The sequence below is a fragment of the Heterodontus francisci genome, chromosome 15 (assembly GCF_036365525.1).
Source record: "Heterodontus francisci isolate sHetFra1 chromosome 15, sHetFra1.hap1, whole genome shotgun sequence".
In the NCBI taxonomy this organism is placed as follows: domain Eukaryota; kingdom Metazoa; phylum Chordata; class Chondrichthyes; order Heterodontiformes; family Heterodontidae; genus Heterodontus; species Heterodontus francisci.
In genome coordinates, this window is record NC_090385.1 from 62,875,218 (window position 1) to 62,901,506 (window position 26,289).

General features: G+C 44.2%; 1 protein-coding gene across 3 annotated transcripts in view; it reads right to left on the reverse strand.

Moving 5' to 3' along the window:
* Positions 1–26,289, reverse strand: part of cstf2 (cleavage stimulation factor, 3' pre-RNA, subunit 2) — a 95,996-nt gene that overhangs the window by 66,814 nt on the left and 2,893 nt on the right. For all 3 annotated transcript variants that reach the window (XM_068047651.1, XM_068047652.1, XM_068047650.1), the window contains exons 3-6: positions 5,964–6,133; positions 3,159–3,295; positions 2,103–2,222; positions 1,717–1,833 (exon numbers count right to left, since the gene is read on the reverse strand). In XM_068047651.1, coding sequence (XP_067903752.1) covers positions 1,717–1,833; positions 2,103–2,222; positions 3,159–3,295; positions 5,964–6,133 — 544 coding nt within the window. The remainder of the gene's footprint in view (positions 1–1,716; positions 1,834–2,102; positions 2,223–3,158; positions 3,296–5,963; positions 6,134–26,289) is intronic.

The window sequence follows — 26,289 nt, forward strand, 5'->3', positions numbered from 1 at the left end:
ATGGCAGCGCTCAGACGTTTAACTTGATGGAAAAGGAGAACGTTGTTAGAAATCTGTATTCAATTGCTCTGCAATTGCTGACCATCACTGCACCACTAATAAAGTTGTTTAATATCTTAAACAGCCAGAATGGAATCCACCAAATAAATATTCTTTGGGCTCATAATGACCACTAATTATAGAGGTCTGTGAGTTGCTCAAGTTGATCCCAGAAGGCCCCAGTGCTGAGTGATTTTCAGCTGACTCTGCAGAAGGGGTACTACAAATGGCCTCAAATTCCCTTGGTTACTTAAAATAAATCCTGATTACTATCCAGCAACCCAGAAGGATCAGGCTTAGATATCATACCCATTCCAGTTAAATAACCAGCATACACTCACCTTCATGATTAGCATATTAAACATAATATATTAACATAATTCTGATGAAAGATCACAGATCTGAAACGTTAATTCTGCTTCTCTCTCTCCACAGATACTGCCTGATCTGCTGAGCATTTCCAGCACTCTTTTTATTTCTGCAGTATTTTGCTTTTATATTAAAAATATCATCTTGGGTGAAATGTAACTGTACTTCAAGGAATCAATTCCTTCAGGCAGAGATGATGGATGCTACTTTAAAAATGACAGGAATGTCATACGCAGTTTATATTTTACTGGCAACAGGAAGGTGTGTTTAATCTGGTTTGTTTCCTTAAAACTACAAATTCTAATTGGTTTAAAGATATACACTCGGAGGTCAATTGGAGGCTAAATACAATTGAAGAACTTCTGCAAATTTGCAGCAACTCCAGATCAGAATAATTGTTCTTTTTATTTCTCAATACTTTTTTTAGACGGCGGATTCATTTGTGACTTGTTGCTTGATGAATACATGTGAACCAAACTGGCACAAGTGTAACATTTTTCAACATGGTGGACTACTAGACATGAGACTTAAATCATAATGAAACCCCACTGGCAATTCAGCTGAGAAAATATTTATCAGAATGCCGAGACTAAGCCCATCTATAAAGGCCAGGATGCTGACAGACTTTCATTAAACTGAAGTCCAGCTTCTGTTAACTTTAGCTGGTCTGGTGGCTTTAGGAACAAGTGCATCAAAGTTTCAAACTGAGCGACACAGCGAAGGTCCCAGGTGCTGTTCCTGGTCTGTGCTGAATTAGCCGAGGCAACAGTAAGGGTACTACAACTGGCCTCAGCCACATTAGGCTCGGGAGAAGAAAAGGACAAAAATAAAAACCTCACCAGCATTCTTGCTTTCAATTGCTATGTGGCTAATCCTGCTAAAAACTAGGTGGGTGAACAGAGCAAGAACATGACAACCATAATGATTGACTACATGTAAAGAATGGCCATTTGGGTAAGGTGATGGAGGGCTCCTGGCACCAGAAAAAGAAAAAAGAAATTTGGAGACAATTTCACTAGCAATTTTTCAGAAAACCCTAATGAATTATTAGTGCATACAAGAATTTGCATCAACACAGAATCACTGGTTTATGGCAAGTGAATAAGTCAAGTTCCATTTCTGTCACATAGCAATTTGGGATTTTTACCTGGATTTGGGGTTTTGAATTCACAATTTAACATGAAAATCACAAATCGTGATCACCAAGTAACAGGTCAAACATTAAATTCAAGTATTACATACAGCGACTGTATTAAAAATGAAAGAAAAGTAATGCCTTGTTTGGGTGTCTGAACCAATGGAACCTACCATAGGCTGTGGCTGGGAGACTGGAGGAGCAGCCTGAACTGGCGGGGCATTTGGGCCTGCTACAGGTTGGCCAGATGAAATCAATGGCGTCACGTTGGCTGGTCGATGTAACATTTTCTGAAAAGATCAAAGCATTTTAGTACTGCCTATCATCAGCTTTTCATTTACTTGTTAAAAGGTTCCCAACATAGCAAAAACTGATCAGCACAAACTTTTGGAACTGATCGACAAGGTCATACATTTAAAAAGTCCTCCCATTACACTTGAGTCTTAATGCTAACTGTTCAGCACAAAATTTTCATGGGCATGCACACTTAACCATGATTCAAACAAATTTTGTGTGTATGTGGCAGTTGGGAGGAGAGTTTGCAAAAGTGTACACTCACCATGGCAATTTCAGGATCCACAATTCTCATGACCACCTGTGCCTGCAGGAGCGCATATGCCAGTTGCGGATTCTGTAAAAGCATGTTACGAGCTTCCTGAGGACTGTTCTGAATGCAAAGCTGAAAAAGAGAGCATTATGCTGAAGGTTTGCATGAGTAAGATATATTTAGCTATAATAACAAATCATATGGACAAAGTGAGGCTGCACATATCAAAATATCAATGCATGACATGAAGTGATGGGACACAGGTTTATTTCACTTCCACTCCACCAAGTTCAGTTCAGCTGCACTGCGATGAAAAGGCAAGTCCCTAAAGGGAGCTAGTGAATAAAGGGCAGTTATTATCCCAAAATAGGAAAATCTAGCAGTTTAGACCAAAGCTATGGAAATTGTCCACCTGTGTGCAGCAAGGGGAGAAAAACAGAGGGATTCTTGCTCACATTGTAATTATGATGTGGTTGCAAGAGTCTCAATTGTTTAAAGTTCCTCTGCATCTTGGGGCGGCACAGTGGCTAGCACTGCAGCCTCACAGCTCCAGCGACCCAGGTTCGGTTCTGGGTACTGCCTGTGCGGAGTTTGCAAGTTCTCCCTGTGTCTGCGTGGGTTTCCGCCAGGTGCTCTGGTTTCCTCCCACAGCCAAAGACTTGCAGGTTGATAGGTAAGTTGTCCATTGCAAATTGCCCCTAGTGTAGGTAGGTGGTAGGATAATGGTGGGGATGTGGTAGGGAATATGGGAATAATGTAGGATTAGTATAAATGGGTAGTTGTTGGTCGGCACAGACTCTGTGGGCCGAAGGGCCTGTTTCAGTGCTGTATCTCTCTACGACTCCTGAAGCATAGCTTAAAACAGAAGAGGTTAGCTTAAAAATTCTTAATGACTGTCACTCAACCATTGTTCCAGAGAATTAACTTTTGTCTTCTGGTTGAGAGATTTCCTAAATATCCTTTTGTAATATGATTGGAACCAGAAATTCTCATTCAAAATTAAGGTTTACAGACAAATGTCCCATTGCTGCTCAGCACTGCCACTGCTGGAGAGAGAAGAAAACAAACCTTCATTTGCTTCATGAGTTCGAACATTTGCTCAGGTGGAAGGCTGGCTACAGCACGACTGATGGACTCTGGAGCATCTTCCGGTGAGACTGGATCCCCGTAAGGAGACTCCATGACAGGACCTGCTGTTCCCAGATCTGCAAAAGAATTATAAATAAAGTTATGTAACATTATCAAAAGACTATAGCACTACTGTATATTACCATACTATTGGAAGTAATAGTGTTCACAGATCTGATATATAATATGATTAGAATTACCAGTTAAGATAGCATTGTCCTTAATTTTATAATCTAACCCTAGTACAATGGGAACATTTATTTTTATTTTAAAATAACTAGAGTTAAAATGGAAGCTGGCCCCCTCACTCTATTTCAAGATGGAGAATGTAAAACAGGTTGTCTAAAGGAATCACACCAGTCTCATTAATCTAAAAATAATTCAGGACACAGAGACTTGACTTTAGCTCCAAATTGAACTGTACGTTGTCATGACATTGGGAGGTATTTAAGACTCAGACAGACAATGTAAAATAAATTGATTAACATTTTATACAACAGTCCCCATTTATTGAACCTCTGGTCATGGTTGATTGACAACACTGTTTTCAAAAGATACTTAAAACTGTGGAATTCACTTGTAATGTTCAATTCTGGCAGGACATCTGACACCGCATGTATGTCATCCATGTACAAGCGCACACTGTCAACATTAATGGCTGGAAAATTGTGGGCAGTGACAGCCCAAATTTCCCATGTACACTGTTGATGGGAAAGGCTTCCACCAATAGCACGGACATGTAAAATTACATCTTATCATGAAAATTTACCAAGAAATAAACATAATTGTTTCACCTAAATAGTTCTGCTGCTCATCTCACTCTGTACGAACAAATGTCTAAAAACATGGCCAAGCAGTTTCAGCCTGTAGGGATTGGTCTACTACTATTGTACTGTCCATCTTTTGGAACGGACAGGGCCGAGTAGCCTGCTCCTGCTCCTAATTCTATGTTCATATGATTTCTGCAATGAGGAGTTGATTATTAAAGCTGGACAGACTCACCCTTATAAAAACATAGCAGGGCAACAGGGTTTGGTTCATGGGAGACTTGGCTGGGTCATGGAAACTGCTTTGTTAAGTGAACAGAAGATAAAAGTGCTGGGAGAAAGTCAAAACTTCAAAATCCCTAATATATTTCCTGTTTAATGTTTATACAAAAAAATATCAATTTTGCCAAGGTTCATTTTTAACTGTCATTCCCACTGACTACAAATAATGTTAGGCAACTATTAAATCCTGCCAGATCGTTCTCTATACTTTTCTTTTTGCGGACTAAGCTTCCAGCACCTCTACTTCATTTTCAGCGACCATAGCCAGCCACAAAGGAGCATGGGAAACCTCTAACAGCTACAATCATCCCAATGTAAGTTGTTACTAGAGATATTGGACATAATGGGCAAAATACTACAGGTTGAGATAATGGCAGCAGAGCTCACCCAAACTGCTCACAAAGGCTTATACAGAAGTAAATCTGTAAAGTTCCCCAGCTCAAGGGAAATCTCAAAGGTCAGGGAGATCTATGAACATATTCTAAAATTATGCAAAACAGTCAAAAATATAATTGATTAAAAACATTACATGGTTCCCCGGATTTCACAAAGACTATACGATAAACATAGTTCATGTTAAAAATGTACAGCTGTAATACTTATGCTTTTCTGAAATACTAATTACAATCCTCAGTAAACAAGGAGATTGTCTGGCATATAAAGATTTGCCACAATAGAAATTTATGGTTTAAGAGAAGCATTTGTAGCTAATTATTATAAACACAATTGTACAGACTTGCATTCAATTTCTCAGTTTCTCTTACAATCCAAGTACTCACATGTAGGCTTTCAAGACCTACTTTAAGTGACATCATGGGCTAAATTATATGAGCACGCCGCAAATCGCAATGGTGCGCTCTGATCTTGCTGGTCTTCCCGTGCAAATGCGCCGTCGCTGAGCCCCCGCGATATTTCGCGCAGGGGCTCATTTAAACGGAGGGGGCGGAATGGACGCCTGTTCTGTCCCCAGCAATGGCGTCCGGCGCCACCTTGCAGGCGCCGGCACTATTTTTGAAGGGCTTCAAGCCCTTCAGCTAGATTTAAACTGTTTAAAAAGGTGCTGCTGTCCTGAAATGGGAAATAAAATTGCAGTGATACATTGAATCCCGCCCCCGCACCCCCCCACTGAGTGATCAATAAATAAAATAACCCATCCACCTGGAAAACCAATGTTTTAAATGAGGACCTTTCACACCCCCCAACTTCAGCACCTGTGACCCTCAACCTCTTCCCACCATCCCCACACCCAATCGGAGCAGTTTTCCTTGCTCTGAAAATTTCACTCCACCCCACCAATGTCACGCCTCAGAACACCGAACACGGAGGTCTAAAGGCGTGGGAGTTCCAGCCAGCAGCCGAAATATCAGCGTGGGACAGCTACTGCTCCCAGGGAGGTAATTATTCTTTCATTGTAATAGCATTTCCATATTAAAATGAAGGCCTCGCTGCACCGGTAAAGTGCAGCGGGGCCTTCCAGGCATCGAGGGTCATGGCAGGCTCCTCCCAGAAGAATTTCTGGGTGGCCCCGCCACGACCTCCAACATTGGAGGACTAGTAAAATTCAGCCCAGTGTGTGATAGAAGGCAGAAGATGCTTTTGTAGAAATGCAAAATCCAAATGTTTATCACTGAAGAATTTAGTTTTGCAATAGACAAGAAGCAACAGACTGACTGATGTGGCATGGATTCATACTTACTCTTAAGTTCTTCCTTATTCTTCTCACTAGCAGCATTGTCCACACGCAGCGCTCTTCCATTAAATTCCCTCCCATTGAGATTGCGCATGGCACTGAGTGCAGTCTCCTGATCCTGGTATTCACAAAAGCCATATCCTTTGGGTTTACCAGTTTCTCTGTCATACACAAGCCTGTAATGAGAGGTAACAAAATTAACAGTTGGCCCACTTGCACTTTCACAAAATATATGAGCTATTACACCAGGGTTTAACCAGGAAAAAAAAAATGGACAAAGGGAGGTGAAGACTGGTCCATAACACGGGTTTTGAAGACTATCACAAGGGATCTCCACTGATATGACACAAGCCCAAATCATAATAATTGGAATGTGACCTATTATTCTTGAAAAAGAGGTAGGCAACCTTTAATTATATAAATTGAAAGATTTTAAAATTTGGTTCCATATTGTTAAAGACAATTGACCAAACGTCAAAGGGATGGGCAATAAATGCTGGCCTAGCCAACGAAGCCCACATCCCATGAATGAACAAGAAAAAAAAAGTAATTTAGCTCTTAAATCCAACCCTCCTAAACACACAGGACATGATTTGTCCTGTGAATTTACCCTCCTTAGATGAAGCTGTCCTCAAAATTACAACCACACAATGATTATAGTAGTACAGTGGCTATGGTACTGGACTAATAGCCCAGAGTTCATGAGTTCAATTCCAGCACAGCAATTTGTGAACCTGAATTTAATAAATTCAACAATTTATGAGCTGGCTCTGATAGTTTTTCTTTGGCCTCCTTGTCTCGAGAGACAATGGATAAGCGCCTGGAGGTGGTGAGTGGTTTGCGAATCAGCGCCTGGGGTGGCTATAAAGGCCAATTCTAGAGTGACAGACTCTTCCACAGGTGCTGCAGATAAAATTGGTTGTCGGGGCTGTTACGCAGTTGGCTCGCCACTTGCGCTTCTGTCTTTTTTGCTGCCAACTGCTAAGTCTCTTCGACTTGCCACATTTTAGCCCCGCTTTTATGGCTGTCCGCCAGCTCTGGCGATCACTGGCAACTGACTCCCATGACTTGTGATCAATGTCACAGGACTACATGTCGCGTTTACAGACATCTTTAAAGCAGAGCCATGGACGGCCGGTGGGTCTGATACCAATGACAAGCTCGCTGTACAATGTGTCCTTGGGCATCCTGCCATCTTCCATGTGGCTCACACAGCCAAGCCATTTCAAGCGCCGCTGGCTCAGTAGGGTGTATATGTTGGGAATGTTAGCCGCCTCGAGGACTTCGGTGTTGGCGATGCAGTCCTGCCACCTGATGCCAAAGAATTCTCTGGAGGTAGCGAAGATGGAATGAATTGAGACGTCACTCTTGGCTGACATACGTCATCCAGGCCTCGCTGCCATCGAGCAAGGTACTGAGGACACAGGCTTGATACACTCGGACTTTTGTGTTCCATGTCAGTGCGCCATTTTCCCCACACTCTCGGTCAGTCTGGACACAGCAGTGGAAGCCTTTCCCATGCGCTTGTTGATTTCTGCATCAAGAGACAGGTTACTGGTGATAGTTGAGCCTAGGTAGGTGAACTCTTGAACCAATTCCAGAGCGTGGTCGCCGAAATTGATGGACGGAGTATTTCTGACGTCCTGTCCCATGATGTTCGTTTTCTTGAGGCTGATGGTTAGGCCAAATTCGTTGCAGGCAGCCGCAATCCTGTCGATGAGTCTCTGCAGACACTCTTCAGTGTGGGATGTTAATGCAGCATGGTCGACAAAGAGGAGTTCCCTGATGAGGACTTTCCGTACTTCGGTCTTCGCTCTGAGACCGGCAAGGTTGAACAACCTGCCATCTGATCGTGTGGAGGAAAATTCCTTCTTCTGAAGACTTGAATGAATGTGAGAGCAGCAGGGAGAAGAAGATCCCAAACAGTGTAGGTGCGAGAACCTGTTTCACGCCACTCAGGATAGGAAAGGGCTCTGATGAGGCACCACTATGCTGAATTGTGCCTTTCATATTGTCATGAAATCAGGTGATGATACTTATTAGCTTTAGTGGACATCCGATCTTTTCTAGTAGTCTGAAGAGACCACGTCTGCTGACGAGGTCAAAGGCTTTGGTGAGGTCTATGAAAGCAACGTAGAGGGGCATCTGTTGTTCGCAGCATTTCTCCTGTAGCTGGCGAAGGGAGAACAACATGTCAATGGTACATCTCTGCTCGAAAGCCACACTGTGCCTCAGGGTAGACACGCTCAGCCAGCTTCTGGAGTCTGTTTAAAGCGACTCGAGTGAAGACCTTCCCCACTGTGCTGAGCAGGGAGATTCCACGGTAGTTGTTGCAGTCACCACTGTCATCCTTGTTCTTATAGAGGGTGATGATATTGGCATCGCGCCTGTCCTGTGGTACTGCTCCCTCGTCCCAGCACAGGCAAAGCAGTTCGTGGAGTGCTGAAAGTATAGCAGGCTTGGCACTCTTGATTATTTCAGGGGTAATGCCATCCTTCCCAGGGGCTTTTCCACTGGCTAGAGAATCAATGGCATCACTGAATTCCGATTTTGTTGTCTATTCGTCCAGCTCATCCATAGCTGGCAGAGACTGGGCTGCATTGAGGGCGGTCTCAGTGACAACATTTTCCCTGGAGTACAGTTCTAGGTAGTGCTCCACCCAGCGGTCCATTTGCTTGTGTTGGTCAGTGATTGTGTCCCCCAATTTCAACTTGAGGGGGGTGATCTTCCTGATGGTTGGCCCAAAAGCTCTCTATGTTTCCGGTGTCGGAGGCCAGCTGAATATGACTGCACAGGTGTTGCCAGTAGTCATTTGTGCAGCACTTCTGGCTGCTTTAAGTGCTACGAATGTTAACTCGCTGGCTCGGATAGCTGCCAATTGGTGTAAAAACCCATATGGTTCACTAATGTTTTTCAGGAAGAGAATCTGCCACCCCTACCAAGTCTAACCTGCAGGAGGCTCGAGTCACAACATGGTTGACTATGTCCTCTGAAATGGCTTTACTAGCGAAGTTTACATTCGGAGTAGGGTTTGCAGTGTAGTTTAGTTTAGGGATACAGCACTGAAACAGGCCCTTCGGCCCACCGAGTCTGTGCCGACCATCAACCACCCATTTATACTAATCCTACACTAATCCCATATTCCTACCACATCCCCACCTGTCCCTATATTTCCCTACCACCTACCTATACTAGGGGCAATTTATAATGGCCAATTAACCTATCAACCTGCAAGTCTTTGGCATGTGGGAGGAAACCGGAGCACCCGGAGGAAACCCACGCAGACACAGGGAGAACTTGCAAACTCCACAGGCAGTACCCAGAATTGAATCCGGGTCACTGGAGCTGTGAGGCTGGGGTGCTAACCACTGCGCCACTGTGCCGCCCCCTGGTTATGTTACTGAACTAATAATCTCGTTCTCTGGATTATCAGTCCAGATTTACATGAGTTCAAATCCCACCATGGCAGGTTGAGAATTTGAACTCAGTTTTAAAAATCTCTAAATAAAAAAGCAGCAGTAAAAGTAGTTTGCCAGTGATTCCCACATGCCAAGAATGTTTTTTTTTTGGAACTCTGAAGAACGCAACGATTTCATATCCCATCAATGCTTGCATAGGTGACAGCACTTTAAAATGTTTTACCATCAATGTCATCAAAAGTGCTCTACCCTGACCTCCTTAGCCAAAATAAAAACAGGCGTTTGGCGATCTGTTGAATACGGACGTTGACAAAAGCTCAGAAATCATTGCTTTCAAAAGGAAATTGGATAAGCGCCTGAAGGGAAAAGATCTTCAGGGTTACGGAGAAATGGCGGGGAGCAGGACTAGATAAATTGCTCTCGCAGAGAGCCATCATGGGCCCCAAAGAACGACTGGCCTCCTTTTGTGCTGTAACCATTCTATGATTCAGTAAGAAAACAGGCTGATCATTCTCTCAACCTCTGTGGCAAAGCCTGGAAAACAGGAGGAGGGTAGTATGAACCTGGGTACCGAAAACTCCCAGATCACTCACAATTACACTTCAAAATCCCAACTGTCTAGCCTTTGGCTCTCCATTTACCACACCATTTTTGCAGCTGCCGATCTGTTCCACCATACCCTCACCTCCACCTTTCATGCCCCAGTCTCCATTAAAACCAATACTCTCTCTCACTCTGGCTCCACCACCCCCAGTAAGGCCCTCATTTATGCACCTGCAAGTCCAAGGGATGCAGATTTAAGCAGATATGGTGGACAACTGGTTTAGCCATTCACTGCCAGATTCGCATTAACTAAATAACACTTTGTAAGTAGCGGATACCCCAAATTACAAAGAAAGGTACTTTACTTATTAAAACACTTAAAAACCTCAGACATTATACGCTACACAGTCCTATCAGATGGTGAAATCTTGGCAGTTAAAATTCCCAAACCCCTCCCAGCTGTAATGGGTTGGATCTCCCAAGCCTTTTCAAAATTAATGTCCTCTTCGTTCATTTTCCAAGGACTTTCAACCTGGACGTCCATGAATAAGGAGACCCCTTGGTGATCTTGTTGGACATTTCTTTCTCTGCAAACCTCAACTTAAAAAAAAAAGGTTCAGGTCTTTGCAGCCTTTTGCTGTATCGGTCTTCTCTGAGAGAAGGTGTCATGCTAGGCCCCCACCTGCCAAGAACGGGGCACATTGATTTTGTCATGAACATTGATTTTAAACTGTTACCAGAGTTAAGAGAGGAATTGTTGAACAGATCAGCCGTGGCTGGAAAGGACATTTGCATATTGAGAGAGAGTGTTTGGAAGGATAAAGCAGCCATTCCCTAACATTCAAACCACAATGGACTTTTGATCACCAGACGTTGAAGGTGGGGGAGTTCACATTCCAGGTTGACTGCTTAGATGGCCAAATACACAAACGGACAAGGTCAAACCAGCTAGTCACATGACTAACCTGCTGGGCAACCTGAGTTTTTTGAATTTGTACAAACAGTTTGCGCAGAAAGCGGTTTGCTCCTGGACTGAGAAGATCTCTCTCCTGTCTGCTCTCTTCCCTTTCTCACAGGCCTCTGAATCCATTGAAGACACGAAGTCCGAGAGAAAAGTCTCCTACAGTGAACAAGGTTTAAGAGGAATACTGGGCCCCAACGAAAAGCAAGATATACCTACTGTCAAGCAAACCCACCCCCCCACCCCCATCTGCCAATACTGAGACACACACGATGTTGCCACATGAACATTAAAACTTACAACTGCAAGCCCCTGACTGGAAAGGCATTTGTATAGTAACTAGCACTGTTGGAACAAAGGGACCAGTCTCTGCACCAATACACAGAACAACCCCATAGTGATTCTCAGGGACACAGGGGCCAACAGATCCCTTTTACTGGGAAAAGGCCTTTCTCCCAGAGACTGCAGTGCACACCAGAATTTGGGGCAGCACAGTGGTTAGCACCCCAGCCTCACAGCTCCAGCGACGTGGGTTCAATTCTGGGTACTGCCTGTGTGGAGTTTGCATGTTCTCCCTGTGTCTGCGTGGGTTTCCTCCGGGTGCTCCGGTTTCCTCCCACATGCCAAAAGACTTGCAGGTTGATAGGTTAATTGGTCATTATAAATTGCCCCTAGTATACGTAGGTGGTAGGGGAATATAGGGACAGGTGGGGATGTGGTAGGAATATGGAATTAGTGTAGGATTAGTATAAATGGGTGGTTGATGGTCGGCACAGACTCGGTGGGCCGAAGGGCCTGTTTCAGTGCTGTATCTCTAAACTAAACCAAATTATGGTGAATGGTATTGAAGGGCAGTGTATGTCTGTACCTGTACACCGGGTGCATTTGGAGTGCAACCTAGTTTCGGGACCGGTGACCATAAGGATTGCCCCTAGTTTGCCTGTGGACGGTAATGATCTGGCAGGGGTGAAGGTGGCAACCTCCCCAGAAGTGAAAGAAAGATTGCAGGAGGTCAGAGACAGGGCAGTGGCAGGAGACGGACCCCTGCTGAGTCCCTGAATGTGTAGGGGGTCAGGCCATGATCAAACCAGCTTCCCCAGAGGAGACTGAATTAGCACCGCAGGCAGATGACCATGAGGTCTGCCAGTCCGAGACTTTCTTTGGAAAGTTAGAACACCCAGGGAAAATTCATTTAATTCATTCCCTAAGTGAGGCTCAGTGAGCCGACCCAGCATTGTGCGAGTTAGCACAGGCTGCCAGTCTGAAAGTGAAGCAGAGAGAGTCCCTGACTGCTACTATTTAAAGAATGAGGCATTGAAGAAGAAATGGAGTTCTCCTCACAGACCTGAGAGCAAGGAGTGGACAGTTGTTCACCAGGTAGTGATGCCACAGAGGTACCAGGGAGAAATATAAAGAAGGGCCCAGGAGACTACAGTGGCTGTACATGGTGGTATCCAAAAGACCAAAGCCCGCAGAAGACAGCAGGTTGACTGGACAAAGATGTGGCGGAATACTGGAGTTGCCACATGTGCCAGGTTAAGGGGAAACCCCAATCTACAGTGAAACGTGAACCCCCCACCGAGTCCTATACCAGTGTTGGGAGGACCCTCCAGCAGAGTGCTGGTGAACTGTAAGGGACCCCCGCCGGAACAGAAGGGGACAGGGAAGCACACGGCTGGCAAAAGTTCAGAAAGAGAAGAGGAAAAAGTGACCAAGAGGGCAGGTTAAAGGAACTCCGGGAAGAATCCAGGATGACAACCCCAACTGCCCAGTCAACCAACCCTGAAAAATGTGAAAAGTTAGACCCCACATCCTCCTATGTCAATGTAGACTCTAGAAGCACCTCAGCAGAGTTAACAGCATTTACAGGATCCTGCAGAGAAAAGGAGAACCCTCTATGGGGAAACAGAAAGCATGACGGTGATGCCTCACCAAGTAGAAGTGCCACAGGAGAGTGCAGCCAGGTCTGCACAAATACCTACATGTAGGAGTGTCTCAGAGGACAATGGGGAGAGTAACAAAGACTCCTCCCCCACAGTCAGAGGAAAAGGGAACCACCCATCCCCTGAAGTCAAAAGTAGGGCAGCACAGTGGTTAGCACCTCAGCCTCACAGCTCCAGCGACCCGGGTTCAGTTCTGGGTACTGCCTGTGTGGAGCTTGCAAGCTCTCCCTGTGACCGCGTGGGTTTCCGCCAGGTGCTCTGGTTTCCTCCCACAGCCAAAGACTTGCAGGTTGATAGGTAAATTGGCCATTGTAAATTGCCCCTAGTGTAGGTAGGTGGTGGGAAGGTGGGGATGTGGTAGGGAATATGGGATTAATGTAGGATTAGTATAAATGGGTGGTTGATGGTCATCACAGACTCGGTGGCCCAAAGGGACTGTTTCAATGCTGTATGACTATTTGTAAAGCAGCCCTGGCACCCAGAACAGACCATTTTTAATAAGCTTTAAGATTGGTGAATGAGTGGAAATGAATGAGAGAAATGCATGGTTTTTCTTTCTGTATCTTATATTTCTTTCAAACTCTGTAATAAAAGGTACCATTTTCCTTCAAATCACATTTCATTCCCCTGGGTATGGAGGTGCCAGGCAAACCCCCCATCTGCCAAGACTGAGGCACACACTATTTCGCCACATGAACATTAAAACTTAAAATTGCAAGCCCCTGACTGGAAAGACATTTGCATAGTAACTAGCACTATTGGAACGAAGGGACCAGTCCCTGCCCCAATACACAGAACAGACCTGGTCAAACCAGTCAGTTACGTGACCAGCTGCTGGCCAACTAGGGGAACTTTAAATTGGAAAAACAGAAATTGAACTTCCAACAAGGAAAAGTACTCAGAAAGCCATGTGCTCTTGGTTGGAACAGAACCTCCTCTCCAGTCCTGTCTGCCTCCATCTCTTTCCCACGGAATTGAATCTTGTGAAAACACATGAACCTCAAAGAGAGAAAAGTCTCCTACGTGAATGAGAAAAACACTGGGCCCCAACGAACAAGACTACCTACAATCAAGGGAGCTCGAAGCACAGTAAACAAGAAACTCTTCTGATATTGCCTCAAACCCCTCTCTACTATATTTTCTTATGCTCTTTCCTATCCCTATTTGCATGTGTGTATCATGTATGCATGCTAGCACGGGTGCGTCTTATATCCGAAGGTGTGAACTGTATTAGAGTTTAAGTTTTAATAAAATTTCATCTTTTTTCTTTAAATCTGAGAAAACCTGTGTGAATTAGTTTCTTTGGCTTATAATTGGAAAGCTGTGAACAAGGATTCACAAAAGGGGGAGCTCAAAACACAATGTGTTTAAAAATAAAACCCTGTTACAATAAGACCAGGTGAAGATAGCAACAGACCCCTAGACACCTTTCTCACCTGGTTGTAACACTACAATCAAGGACTGTACAGTGAGCTCGAAGAACCGTAACAACTCTTCAGATATTGCCTCTAACTTTTCTACTTTATTTTTCTTATGCTCCTTTCTGTCTCTATTTGCACGTGTGTATCGCGTATGCATGCTAGCAAGGGCCATGTCGTGTATCCGTAGGCATTAACCAAATTAGAGTTTAAGTTTAATAAATTTCAACTTTTCTTCTTTAAACCCAAGAAAGCCTGTTTGTGCTGGTTTCTGTGCCTTATAGTTGTAAAGTCGTGAACAAGGATTCACCAAGGGGGAGTTAAAACACAGTGTGTTTAAAATTAAACCCAGTTACAGTACGATCATGAGAAGGCTGAAAGGGAACCCTAGACCTCTTTCTCACGTGGTCGTAACACAATGTGTTCCCTCTCTCTCCCTTGAGGCTGTCACTGCTGGCTATTTTCCTTTCTTACAGTCTGCCTTGAGGCTACCACCACTGGTTTCCTTTCTTACAGCCTGTATGCCTTCAGAAAATCTGTTAAATTTATCTGGAATCAAAAGTCAATAGCTCATTGTCCTTTTCCAATACGCAAAGTCTACAAGTCTGGTTTCAGCAGAGCCACCTGGGTTTTCCATTGTTGCCAGGTGTTAGCAGAAGCTGTGCACATTTGCATTCGCAGAATCACTGACTCCCTGTTTACAATCTGAAAGTTTGGGAGGGTGAAACCCATCGTTCTTAAGGTTTTATAGCCCTGCAGTGCCTGTTTTTCAAAAACAAAAGTTTTGGATTCCTGTTCTTTGTTGTCTTGGTAACCAAGATTTTTGTCTTGTCCTTAAACAGAGTTGATGTCTGATTCCATCTTCAAATTTTTAAATTCCATTTTTAAAACATAATCATGTTAAAGTCCAGCGTTCACAACACCTCCCTGCTAAAAATAGAAAATTCATTACTCTAGTAATGATTTTTCTTATAACATAACATACACAGGTAACAATAATATAAGTCTGAGTTGTTTTCCTCCATTATATCCTTTCTTTAAACTCTGGAAAGAGCATCAGCAATTACATTGCTCTTTCCTGTAACCTGTACAATCTTTAGAGTGAATGTAGTGTGCCTGGTTTCCAACTTTTCTAAAACCCTTAACGGATTACGATGAGTGTAAAGGGTTATTTCCCCTTGGCCACTACTGACATATACTTCAAAATGTTGAAGGGCCAGTGCAAGACCTAAAGCCTCCTTTCCAATAGTGGAGTACTTCCTCTGGTGCTTAAGAGTTTTCCAGAGAAATAACTGGCAGGCTGTTCAATACCAGTATCATTATCCTGGAGTAACATTGCTCCAACTCCTACGTCACTGTTATCAGTAGCTACAGGGCTGCCAAAATTTGGTGCCACTAGAACAGGTTCATTTATTATAATGGCCTTTAAAGTTTCAAATGCCATTTGACAGGATTCTGTCCACTGGATCTTCACACCCTCTTTTAATAAATTTGTCAGTGGCTACTACTGTACTGCAGTCAAGAACAAATTTCAATCATACTATTTCCCTTTTTGTATTGGGGTCCGGAAAGTCTATTATTATCGCCTGAACTCTTAACTTCCCTAGGCAACAGTTGACCTTGACCCACTACATGCCTTAAACAGGCGAGCTTAGCCTTGGCAAACTCGCTCTTTGATAAGTTTGCTTACAACCTGGCTTTCTCTAAACCGTTGAAGAGAGCCTTTAAATGTTTAACATGGTCTTCCCAGATGTCACTGTATTCCAACAGATCAAAGTACACAACATAATTGCTGAGTCCAGCAATCACCTGGTTAGTCAACCTTTGAAATGTGGCTGGTGCATTTTTCATATCAAACTACATGACCTTACACTGAAATAGGCCATCTGGGGTCACGAAGGCAGAAAATTCTTTAGCTTGATTGGTCAAAGGGACTTGCCAACATCCTTTCAGCAAGTCAATTTTGCTAATAAACTCTGAATTCCCCACTTTGTCGATACAATCCTCAAGCAGTGGGATTGGAGAAGAGTCTGTTTAAGTTACTGCATTGACTTTCTGATAATCAATATAAAATCTTTTGGAACCATCTGGTTTTAGTATTATCACTGGTGAACTCCAGCTACTTGGACGAGATTCAATTATATCGTCTTTTAGCATATAATTGAACCTCCTCTCTAACCTGAGCCAATTTATCAGGACTAAGTTAATAAGGATTCTGTTTAATGTATGTAGCTGTCCTTACATCAAACCCATGAATAGTCAAAGGAGTTCGACCAGGCTTATCGGCACAAATGGCTTTAAACTCTTTCAGCAACTCAGTTATGTCCCTTTTATGCTGTTCAAAAAGATTGAAAATTTCAATGCAGTTTTACACTCACACTTTGAGTTTGAGGGGTTCAATCTGAGAGTTCTTAGTCTCTGCCCCTTCATCCATTTCATTAAAAGTACCACCCTGAACCTCCTCCTGTCATTTGACATATACTTATTGGCTGACAAGGATCACAGTCATAGTACCTTTTGAACTTATTCACCTGACACACCCTTTGATTTTTCTGTCTGTCTGAGATACTAACCAGATAGTTCACCTCACTATGTTTCCTCTTAATAAAGTAAGGTCCACTGAACCTACTTTTCAATGGTTCCCCAGGCAAAGGCAACAAAACTAACCCCTTGTATCCAGGCTGCAAACGGTGTGCCTTAACTTCTCTATCTGATTAGGTTTTCATCACTTGAAAATCTTGAGCTGTTTTCTGGCCATCAAGTTTTTGAGAGTCTCCCTCAAAACTGACAAGAGTTTCAGGAGACCCCAAACCTCATGCCCATGGACTGAAACCAGTGGATTAATTTTGTGTCCCCCTGGTGGCAAATAATAAAAATGATAAAAGCAAAATACTGCGGATGCTGGAAATCTGAAACAAAAACAAGAAATGCTGGAATCACTCAGCAGGTCTGGCAGCATCTGTGGAAAGAGAAGCAGAGTTAACGTTTCGGGTCCGAAGAAGGGTCACTGACCCGAAACGTTAACTCTGCTTCTCTTTCCACAGATGCTGCCAGACCTGCTGAGTGATTCCAGCATTTCTTGTTTTTGTAATAAAAATTATATCCCCTTATCCCAATCATAAGCATACTCAAAACAATAAGCCTTTCTCATAGAGTCATAAAAAAATTACAGCACAGGAGGCTATGCAGCCGGTCGTGTCCACGCCAGCCGAAAAAACTAGCCGCCCAATCTAATCCCACTTTCCAGCATGGGTCCATAGCCTTGCCGGTTACAGCACTTCAGGTTTGGTGATACTTTTCCAAAGCACTTTGAGTGTGCTGATAATAAGCAGATGATTTAAGCTGTCTCACTCCCAAATTACTCATGACCTCTTGGAAGACCCCTGACATGTAATTTGACCCCGGGTCTGACTGAATTTCTTTTGGCAATCTGTATCTCATGAAAAACTGAACTTAACCCCACAATCAAACTTTTGCTGTCACTTTATTTATTTATTTTTTTTTTTTTAAGTGATATTGCCTCTGGAAACCCAGTGGACTAATCCATGATGGTTAGGAGAAACTTGTAATCTGACTTGGTTGTGGGTGAGGGTCTGACACAATCCACAAGAACCCTACTAAACGGTTAGTCAAAAAAGCAGGTATCGGTATCAATGGGGCTTGCTTAATCAATCAAAGGCTGTGGCTTCCTAACTACCTGGCATGTATGGCCAATTCTGCAAGGTTCATCCACATCGTTATGCAAGCTGGCCAATAAAAACTCTGAATATCCTGGCCTGAGTCTTTCGAATACCCATATGACTGCCACTGGGATCTCATGGGCAATTCTCAAAATTTCACTACAGTACTCCAGGGGGAACAACCACCTGATGAACCATAGCCCAATCCTCATCAGCAGGCCTCTGGGGATAGCAGACAGAAATCTTTTCAGCTTCTGCCTCAGAATAAACCATCAGAAACAAACTTCTTAAAGTCAGGCTCTGCCTGTGTGCCTCAAAGACAATCTGCTAAACAATTCACCATTGTTGGCCTTGGAACCTTTTTCACCAACATCCCCATCAAAATCCTATAAAAAAGTTTCAGCCTACCAAACACCCGAACTGTCCTCCACAACAACTGAACCCTTCTCATCTTGTTTCATCTTATCAGCATGGGATCTTGTCACTATACAATCTGGGAATATTTCAGGAAATTCCTGCTGCAAAATTTTCATTTCAGCAACCTCAACTGGCTTTTCCGAAATTACTGAAGACGCCAATACCTTAGCCTCAGCTAACTTATTCCCCAACAACAAATCCGCCCCTTCAATATACAAATCTAGGACAATTCCCACTGTTACCGAACCTGTGACTAAATCCTTATGCCATTGAATAGATAAGTAAACCAATTCAGTGCCCTGCACCATGACTTTTGCATTCATAGTGCTATTTGGAGGAAAACCTACATCCTTTGCTACCTTTAATAACAGAGTTGCCCCGTACCTCTAAGCAGCACAATCGGCTTGCCTGCCGCATCTGACAAATATGGTGACACCTTATCCTGGAACACAAAACTTCTCTAACCTTCAGGGACCTGGCACTTCTGCTCACTATCCAATACTGCCAAAGCCACTGGCTCGTCAACAGTGCCACCTATTGGGGCATACTTTTCAGGGCACGCTTTCGGTAAACCCACCATAGTTACCGACTTGCCTTTCAACTTAAAGCACTCTTGATTTTATATGCCTTTTATTACAAAAAAATCACGTTTGTCCTCTTGACTCAACATGAATCACTACTTTTTAACCACTCTGAGGGCTGCCTGTATCCTCTCATTTACCCTTTCTCTCATGAAAACCAAATCTCTTCTCGTTATCCACCCTCATACCTTTCCAACTGCTCTGAAAGTTTCTAAACTGGAACCTGTAACTGCAGCTTTTGTTGGTCAATGCGTAATCATCTGCTGTTTTTGGGGAGATGATGGCATTGTGGTGATGTCACTGGACTAGTAATCCAGAGGCAAAAACAAGAAATGCTGGATTCACTCAGCAGGTCTGGCAGCATCTGTGGAAAGAGAAGCAGAGTTAACGTTTCGGGTCAGTGACCCTTCTTCGGAACTGACAAATATTAGAAAAGTCACAGATTATAAACAAGTGAGGTGGGGGTTGGGCAAGAGATAACAAAGGAGAAGGTGCAGATTGGACCAGGCCACATAGCTGACCAAAAGGTCACAGAGCAAAGGCAAACAATATGTTAATGGTGTGTTGAAAGACAAAGCATTAGTACAGAATAGGTGTGAATATACTGAATATTGAACATCAGCAAGTGCAAACCTGAAGAAAAACAACCTGAAAAAAACAGTGGGTAAGCAAACTGAACAAACTAAGATGAAATGAAATAAATGCAAAAAAAGACTGTAAAAAATGTAAAAAGGAATGCAAAAAAAAAAGAATAACTAAAAATGACTAAAAATGAAAGTAAAGTGGGGGGCTGTCATGCTCTGAAATTATTGAACTCAATGTTCAGTCCGGCAGGCTGTAGTGTGCCTAATCGGTAGATGAGATGCTGTTCCTCGAGCTTGCGTTGATGTTCACTGGAACACTGCAGCAATCCCAGGACAGAGATGTGAGCATGAGAGCAGGGGGGAGTGTTGAAATGGCAAGCAACCGGAAGCTCAGGGTCCTGCTTGCGGACTGAGCGGAGATGTTCCGCAAAGCGGTCACCCAGTCTGCGCTTGGTCTCCCCAATGTAGAGGAGACCACACTGTGAGCAGCGAATACAGTATACTACGTTGAAAGAAGTACAAGTAAATCACTGCTTCACCTGAAAGGAGTGTTTGGGGCCTGGGATAGTGAGGAGAGACGAGGTAAATGGGCAGGTATTACACCTCCTGCGATTGCAAGGGAAGGTGCCCTGGGACGGGGACGAGGTGGTGGGGGTAATGGAGGAGTGGACCAGGGTGTCGCGGAGGGAACGATCCCTTCGGAATGCTGACAGGGGAAGGGAGGGGAAGATGCGACTGGTAGTGGCATCACGCTGGAGGTGGCGAAAATGGCGGAGGATGATCCTTTGGATATGGAGGCTGGTGGGATGAAAAGTGAGGACAAGGGGAACCCTGTCACGGTTCTGGGAGGGAGGGGAAGGGGTGAGGGTAGAGGTGCGGGGAATGGGTCGGACACGGTTGAGGGCCCTGTCAACCACAGTGGGGGGAAATCCTCGGTTGAGGAAAAAGGTCATATCAGAAGCACCGTCATGGAAGGTAGCATCATCAGAGCAGATGCATCGGAGACGGAGAAACTGGGAGAATGGAATGGAGTCCTTACAGGAGGTAGGGTGTGAAGAAGTGTAGTCGAGGTAGCTGTGGGAGTCAGTGGGCTTATAATGGATATTGGTAGACAACCTATCCCCAGAGATGGAGACAGAGAAGTCGAGGAAGGGAAGGGAAGTGTCAGAGATGGACCATGTAAAGGTGAGAGAAGGGTGGAAATTGGAAGCAAAGTTGATAAAGTTTTCTAGTTCGGGGCGGGAGCAGGAAACGGCACCGATACAGTCATCAATGTACCGGAAAAAGAGTTGGGGGAGGGGGCCTGAGTAGGACTGGAACAAAGAATGCTCGACATATCCCACAAAAAGACAGGCATAACTAGGACCCATGCGGGTACCCATAGCGACACCTTTTACTTGAAGGAAATGCATGGAGTTGAAGGAGAAGTTGTTCAATGTGAGAACAAGTTCAGCCAGGCGGAGGAGGGTGGTGGTGGATGGGGACTGGTTGGGCCTCTTCAAGGAAGAAGCGGAGAGCCCTCAAACCATCCTGGTGGGGGATGGAGGTGTAGAGCGATTGGACGTCCATAGTGAAGAGGAGGCGGTTGGGACCAGGAAACTGGAAATTGTCAAAATGACGTAGGGCGTCAGAAGAGTCACGGATGTAGGTGGGAAGAGACTGGACCAGCGGAGAAAAGATAGAGTCTAGATAGGAAGAAATAAGTTCAGTTGGGCAGGAGCAGGCTGACACAATGGGTCTGCCGGGACAGTCCCGTTTGTGGATTTTGGGAAGGAGGTAGAAGCGGGCTGTCCGGGGTTGCGGGACTATGAGGTTGGAAGCTGTAGAGGGAAGATCTACAGAGGAGATGAGGTCAGTGACAGTCCTTTGGACGGTGGCTTGATGTTCGGTGGTGGGGTCATGGTCCAGAGGGAGGTAGGAAGAGGTGTCTGCGAGTTGGCGTTGAGCTTCTGCAAGGTAGAGGTCGGTACGCCATACAACAACAGCACCACCCTTGTCTGCAGGTTTGATGACCATGTCGGGGTTAGACCTGAGAGAACGGAGTGCCTCAAGTTCAGAGGGGGACAGGTTAGAGTGAGTGAGGGGGGCAGAGAAATTGAGACGACCAATGTCTCGCCGACAGTTTTCAATGAAGAAATCAAGAGCGGGTAAGAGGCCAGGGTGAGGGGTCCAGGTAGAGGGAGAATGCTGGAGGCGGGTGAATGGGTCTGCTGGTCGGGGGGAGGACTCCTGGTCGAAGAAGTGAGCCCGGAGGCGGAGGCGACGGAAGAAGAGCTCAACGTCATGCCGAGCGCGAAATTCATTGAGGTGGGGGCGTAAGGGGATAAAACTGAGACCTTTGCTGAGTACAGAACGCTCAGCATCAGAGAGGGGGAGGTCAGAGGGTATAGTGAATACACGGCAAGGGGTCAGATCAGAAGGGGTGGGGTCAGAGGGAAATGAAGCGGAAGGAGGATCTGGAGGGGCATTAGTCCCCATCAGCTGCTGGAGCTTGCGTTCCTTAACACCTGAAAGGAAGAAAAAAAGTTTTTTGTTAATGCGTCGGATGAGACGTAAGATGAGATGAAACTGCGGAGTAGAACACTCCCCCCTGCTCTCATGCTCACATCTCTGTCCTGGGATTGCTGCAGTGTTCCAGTGAACATCAACGCAAGCTCGAGGAACAGCATCTCATCTACCGATTAGGCACACTACAGCCTGCCGGACTGAACATTGAGTTCAATAATTTCAGAGCATGACAGCCCCCCACTTTACTTTCATTTTTAGTCATTTTTAGTTATTTTTTCTTCCTTTTTTTTTGCATTCCTTTTTACATTTTTTACAATCTTTTTTTGCATTTATTTCATTTCATCTTAGTTTGTTCAGTTTGCTTACCCACTGTTTTTTTCAGGTTGTTTTTCTTCAGGTTTGCACTTGCTGATGTTCAATATTCAGTATATTCACACCTATTCTGTACTAATGCTTTGTCTTTCAACACACCATTAACATATTGTTTGCCTTTGCTCCGTGACCTTTTGGTCAGCTATGTGGCCTGGTCCAATCTGCACCTTCTCCTTTGTTATCTCTTGCCCAACCCCCACCTCACTTGTTTATAATCTGTGACTTTTCTAATATTTGTCAGTACCGAAGAAGGGTCACTGACCCGAAACGTTAACTCTGCTTCTCTTTCCACAGATGCTGCCAGACCTGCTGAGTGAATCCAGCATTTCTTGTTTTTGTTTCAGATTTCCAGCATCCGCAGTATTTTGCTTTTATTATAGTAATCCAGAGGCCCAGGCTAATGCCCTGGGTTCAAACCCCACCCCGACACCTGGTGGAATTTTAATTCAATTAATGGATAAAAATCTGGAATTGAAAGCTGGTCCCAGTAATGGTGCCATGAAACAATTAATTGCCATAAAAACCCATCTGGTGCACTAATGTCTTTTAGGGAAGAAAATCTGCTGTGCATACCTGGTCTAGCCTACATGTGACTCCAGAACCACATAAATGTGGCTGACTCTTAACTGTCCTCTGAAGTGGCCTAGCAAGCCATACAGTTGTCAAGAGTAATAAATGCTGACCTTGCCAGCGCCAACCATATCCTGTGAAATAATTTCTTTTTTAACCAACTTAATGTTCTTCCAGGTGGGACCTTATTCCTGAAGGGATACTATTGTTAAATTCCTCTATTAGGCTTACTTCCCTAAGGTTTTCAAAATCTTTCTCAATCTTCATGGACCTATACCAATCAAATATCATATCCTTCTCTTGAGCAAATTCCACAAATGACTGGTCATGTTTCATTTTAAATTCCTGAATTTTTGCCTGTAAGCCTCAGTACCAACTCATAGGATTGAGAATTACAGTTTAAACCACTTCATAATCACTTGACTGTTCCTTCACTTTTCCCACTAACACACTTTGCAAGAAAATCACCCAATTTTCTTTTCGCCATTGCAACTTCATAACAGTTTTTTTCAAGGGTCACAAAATACATTTCAACTACTTAGTGAATATTCCTTGCCAAATCAAAACCAGGAGTTAAATCGGATTCATCCTCAAACCTTCCTGCAACTCCCTGTTCACATAATCTAAGCTTTTCCATTTCCATTTGGTACTCTGTCAACTTTCGCATTTTTTGTTTTCTTTTTCTTTCAAATTCAAGTTCTCTCATGTCAAATTGTATTCCTCTGTGTCTCTTCCTCTTTTTCCTCTCTTTCCAATCTCAGCTTCTCCAGCTTGATTTTGGCTAGCTCCACTTGAACACCAGTGGAAACATCCTCTTCTTTTTACAAGCTTCAAGTGAAGAACCAATCCTTGGATTACCTCCACTCTCCTAGCCCCTGGGCTTATACTAACCCATGCGCGTGCTGCTTTCGCGACCAAATTGACTTTTCTCAACTGCTGTAATATACATTAGTGGTACTCATATTGATTTCCCATCGAACCCAACCAAAATAATTGTGAAATCTTGTTCATTTAAAACTCTGGAAAAATCCAACGAACCCAATTTACAGCCTCTGACTTCATATCCCGGAACCGAGCCCCCAATTTGTTATGGCCTCAATGAGACGATTAACGTTAAAATATGAGATAAGAACGCCAAACGAATTTAAAGAATTACATGACAAGATTTCACATTAAGACTTTTATTATAACTAAAAGAAATCCCCATTAAATAGTACTTTGCAAGTAGCTGATCCCCAAATTGCAAAGAAAGGTATTTCTTTACTTATTAAAACACTTGAAAACCTCACACCAAACTTATACATTACACAGCCCTCTTTGATGAAGAAATCTTGGCAGTTAAAAGTCCCAAACCCCTCCCAGTTGCAATGGGTGGATCTCCCAAACCTTTTCAAAATCAACGTCCGCTTCACTCACTTTTCTGAGCACTTCCGATCTAAACGTCGGTGAATAAGGTAATCCCTTGGTGGTCCCGTTGGTCTTTTCCTTCTCCATAAGATGCAATTTTTAAAAAAAAAAAAAACAGGTTCAAGTCTTTGCAGAGTTAACATTTCAGGTCAGTGACCCTTCATCAGAACCGACTTGAAACATTAACTCTGCTTCTCTCTCCAAAAATGCTGCCAGACCTGAGTATTTCCAGCATTTCTTGTTTTTATTTCAGATTTCCAGCATCTGCAGTATTTTGCTTTTATTCAAGTCTTTGCAGCCTTTCACTGTATCAGTCTTCTCTGAAAACTGGTGTTCCCTCTCTCTCCCTTGAGACTGCCACCACTGGTTATCATCCTATCTTAGTCTGTTCTGAGGTTGCCACCGCTGGTTTCCTTTCTTACAGCCTGCCTGCCTTCAGAAAATCTGTTAAATTTATCTGGAATCAAAAGTCAATAGTTCATTGCCTCTTCCAAAATGCAAAGTCCATAAATCTGGGCCTTTCACTGTTTTCAGGTGTTAGCAGCTGCCGAGCACATGTGCATTCTCAGAATCACTGACTCCTTGTTTACAATCAAAGTCTGAGAGAGTGAAGTCCATTGTTCTTCAGATGTCATACCTGCACTCTTTTTTTCAAAAAAAAAGGTCTTTGATCTATATTTTCTGTTGTCCTTGTAACCAAGGTTTCTGTCTTGTCCTTAAGCAGAGTTGATGTGAGGTCACCTGACCTCTCTGACTCCATCTTCAACTTTTAAAATTCAGATTTAAAAAATACCATCATGCTACAAAGGTCCACCTTCATAACACTTATCTTCTAAGATTCCCCCTGCCACCTCCTCCACCCTCACCTCCAACAACTGGATGGAGACCATCCAATCAGCTGCCTCTGCTTCTTCCCTCCCATCCTCTAGCCTACCAGGCGAAACTTTCATCAAGGGTCCCCCCTGCACTAGCACTGAGATCTCATCATTTTCTAGTTTCTCTCCTATCTCCTCTCATGCCCGTTCCAAGTTCGTAAATGAGACCCACCTTCTATTCCCTCAACCCTATTCACACTAAACTGACCCAACTTCCCTTCCTGGTAGAGGCCTGCTACCCAACCCAAACCCAACAGGACCCGACGACGCGTGTCAGGTTCGGGTGGGGCCCAACTTCAGGGTCCGGCTTTCGAGTTCAGGTCAGGTCGGGCCGAATACACAGGGTAAGTACTCTGCTGGTAAGTATTGAAAGTTTTCAACAAAAAAAAAAACTTACTTGAGTTGGGGGTCTGGGACGAAACGGAGTCTGCGCAGTGAGAAAGTGATGTCACTGTGACGTCATCACACATGCGCTGCAGCATCTTGCAGGTTCGGTGTCAGGAAGGTAAGTAAACGGATGGTCGGGCAGGGTCGAGTCGGGTCGGAGGCTAAATCGGAGGGACTCGGGCCGGGTTGGGCTCAGGTCCGCTGTAGTTCGGTCGGGTTCCTTTTTCCCGACCTGAGCAGGCCTCTACTTCCTGGCTCCCACATTAGCTGACACTGTTTAAAGGTTCTCTCTCCTCAGGTACTGTGACCCACTCCTTCAAATCTGTCATCACTCCTCTCCTCTCAAAACCAATCCTTGATCCCTCTGTCCTTGAAAGCGACCACAGCAACTCCCTTTCCTTTCCAAAGTCCTTCAGCGTATTCTTGCCTTCCAAATCTATGAAAGCCTTTCCCAGAACTCCATGTTTGAATTCCTCCAATCAGGTTTCCACCCCAACCACAATACCAAAACAGCCCTTATCAAAGTCACAAGACACATGTATATGACTGTGACAAAGGTAAACTATCCCCCCCTCGTCCTGTATAAAGTCTTTGACATGGTTGACCATACCATCCTCCTCCAACACCTCTCCACCATCGTCCAGCTGGATGGGGGACTACACTCAGC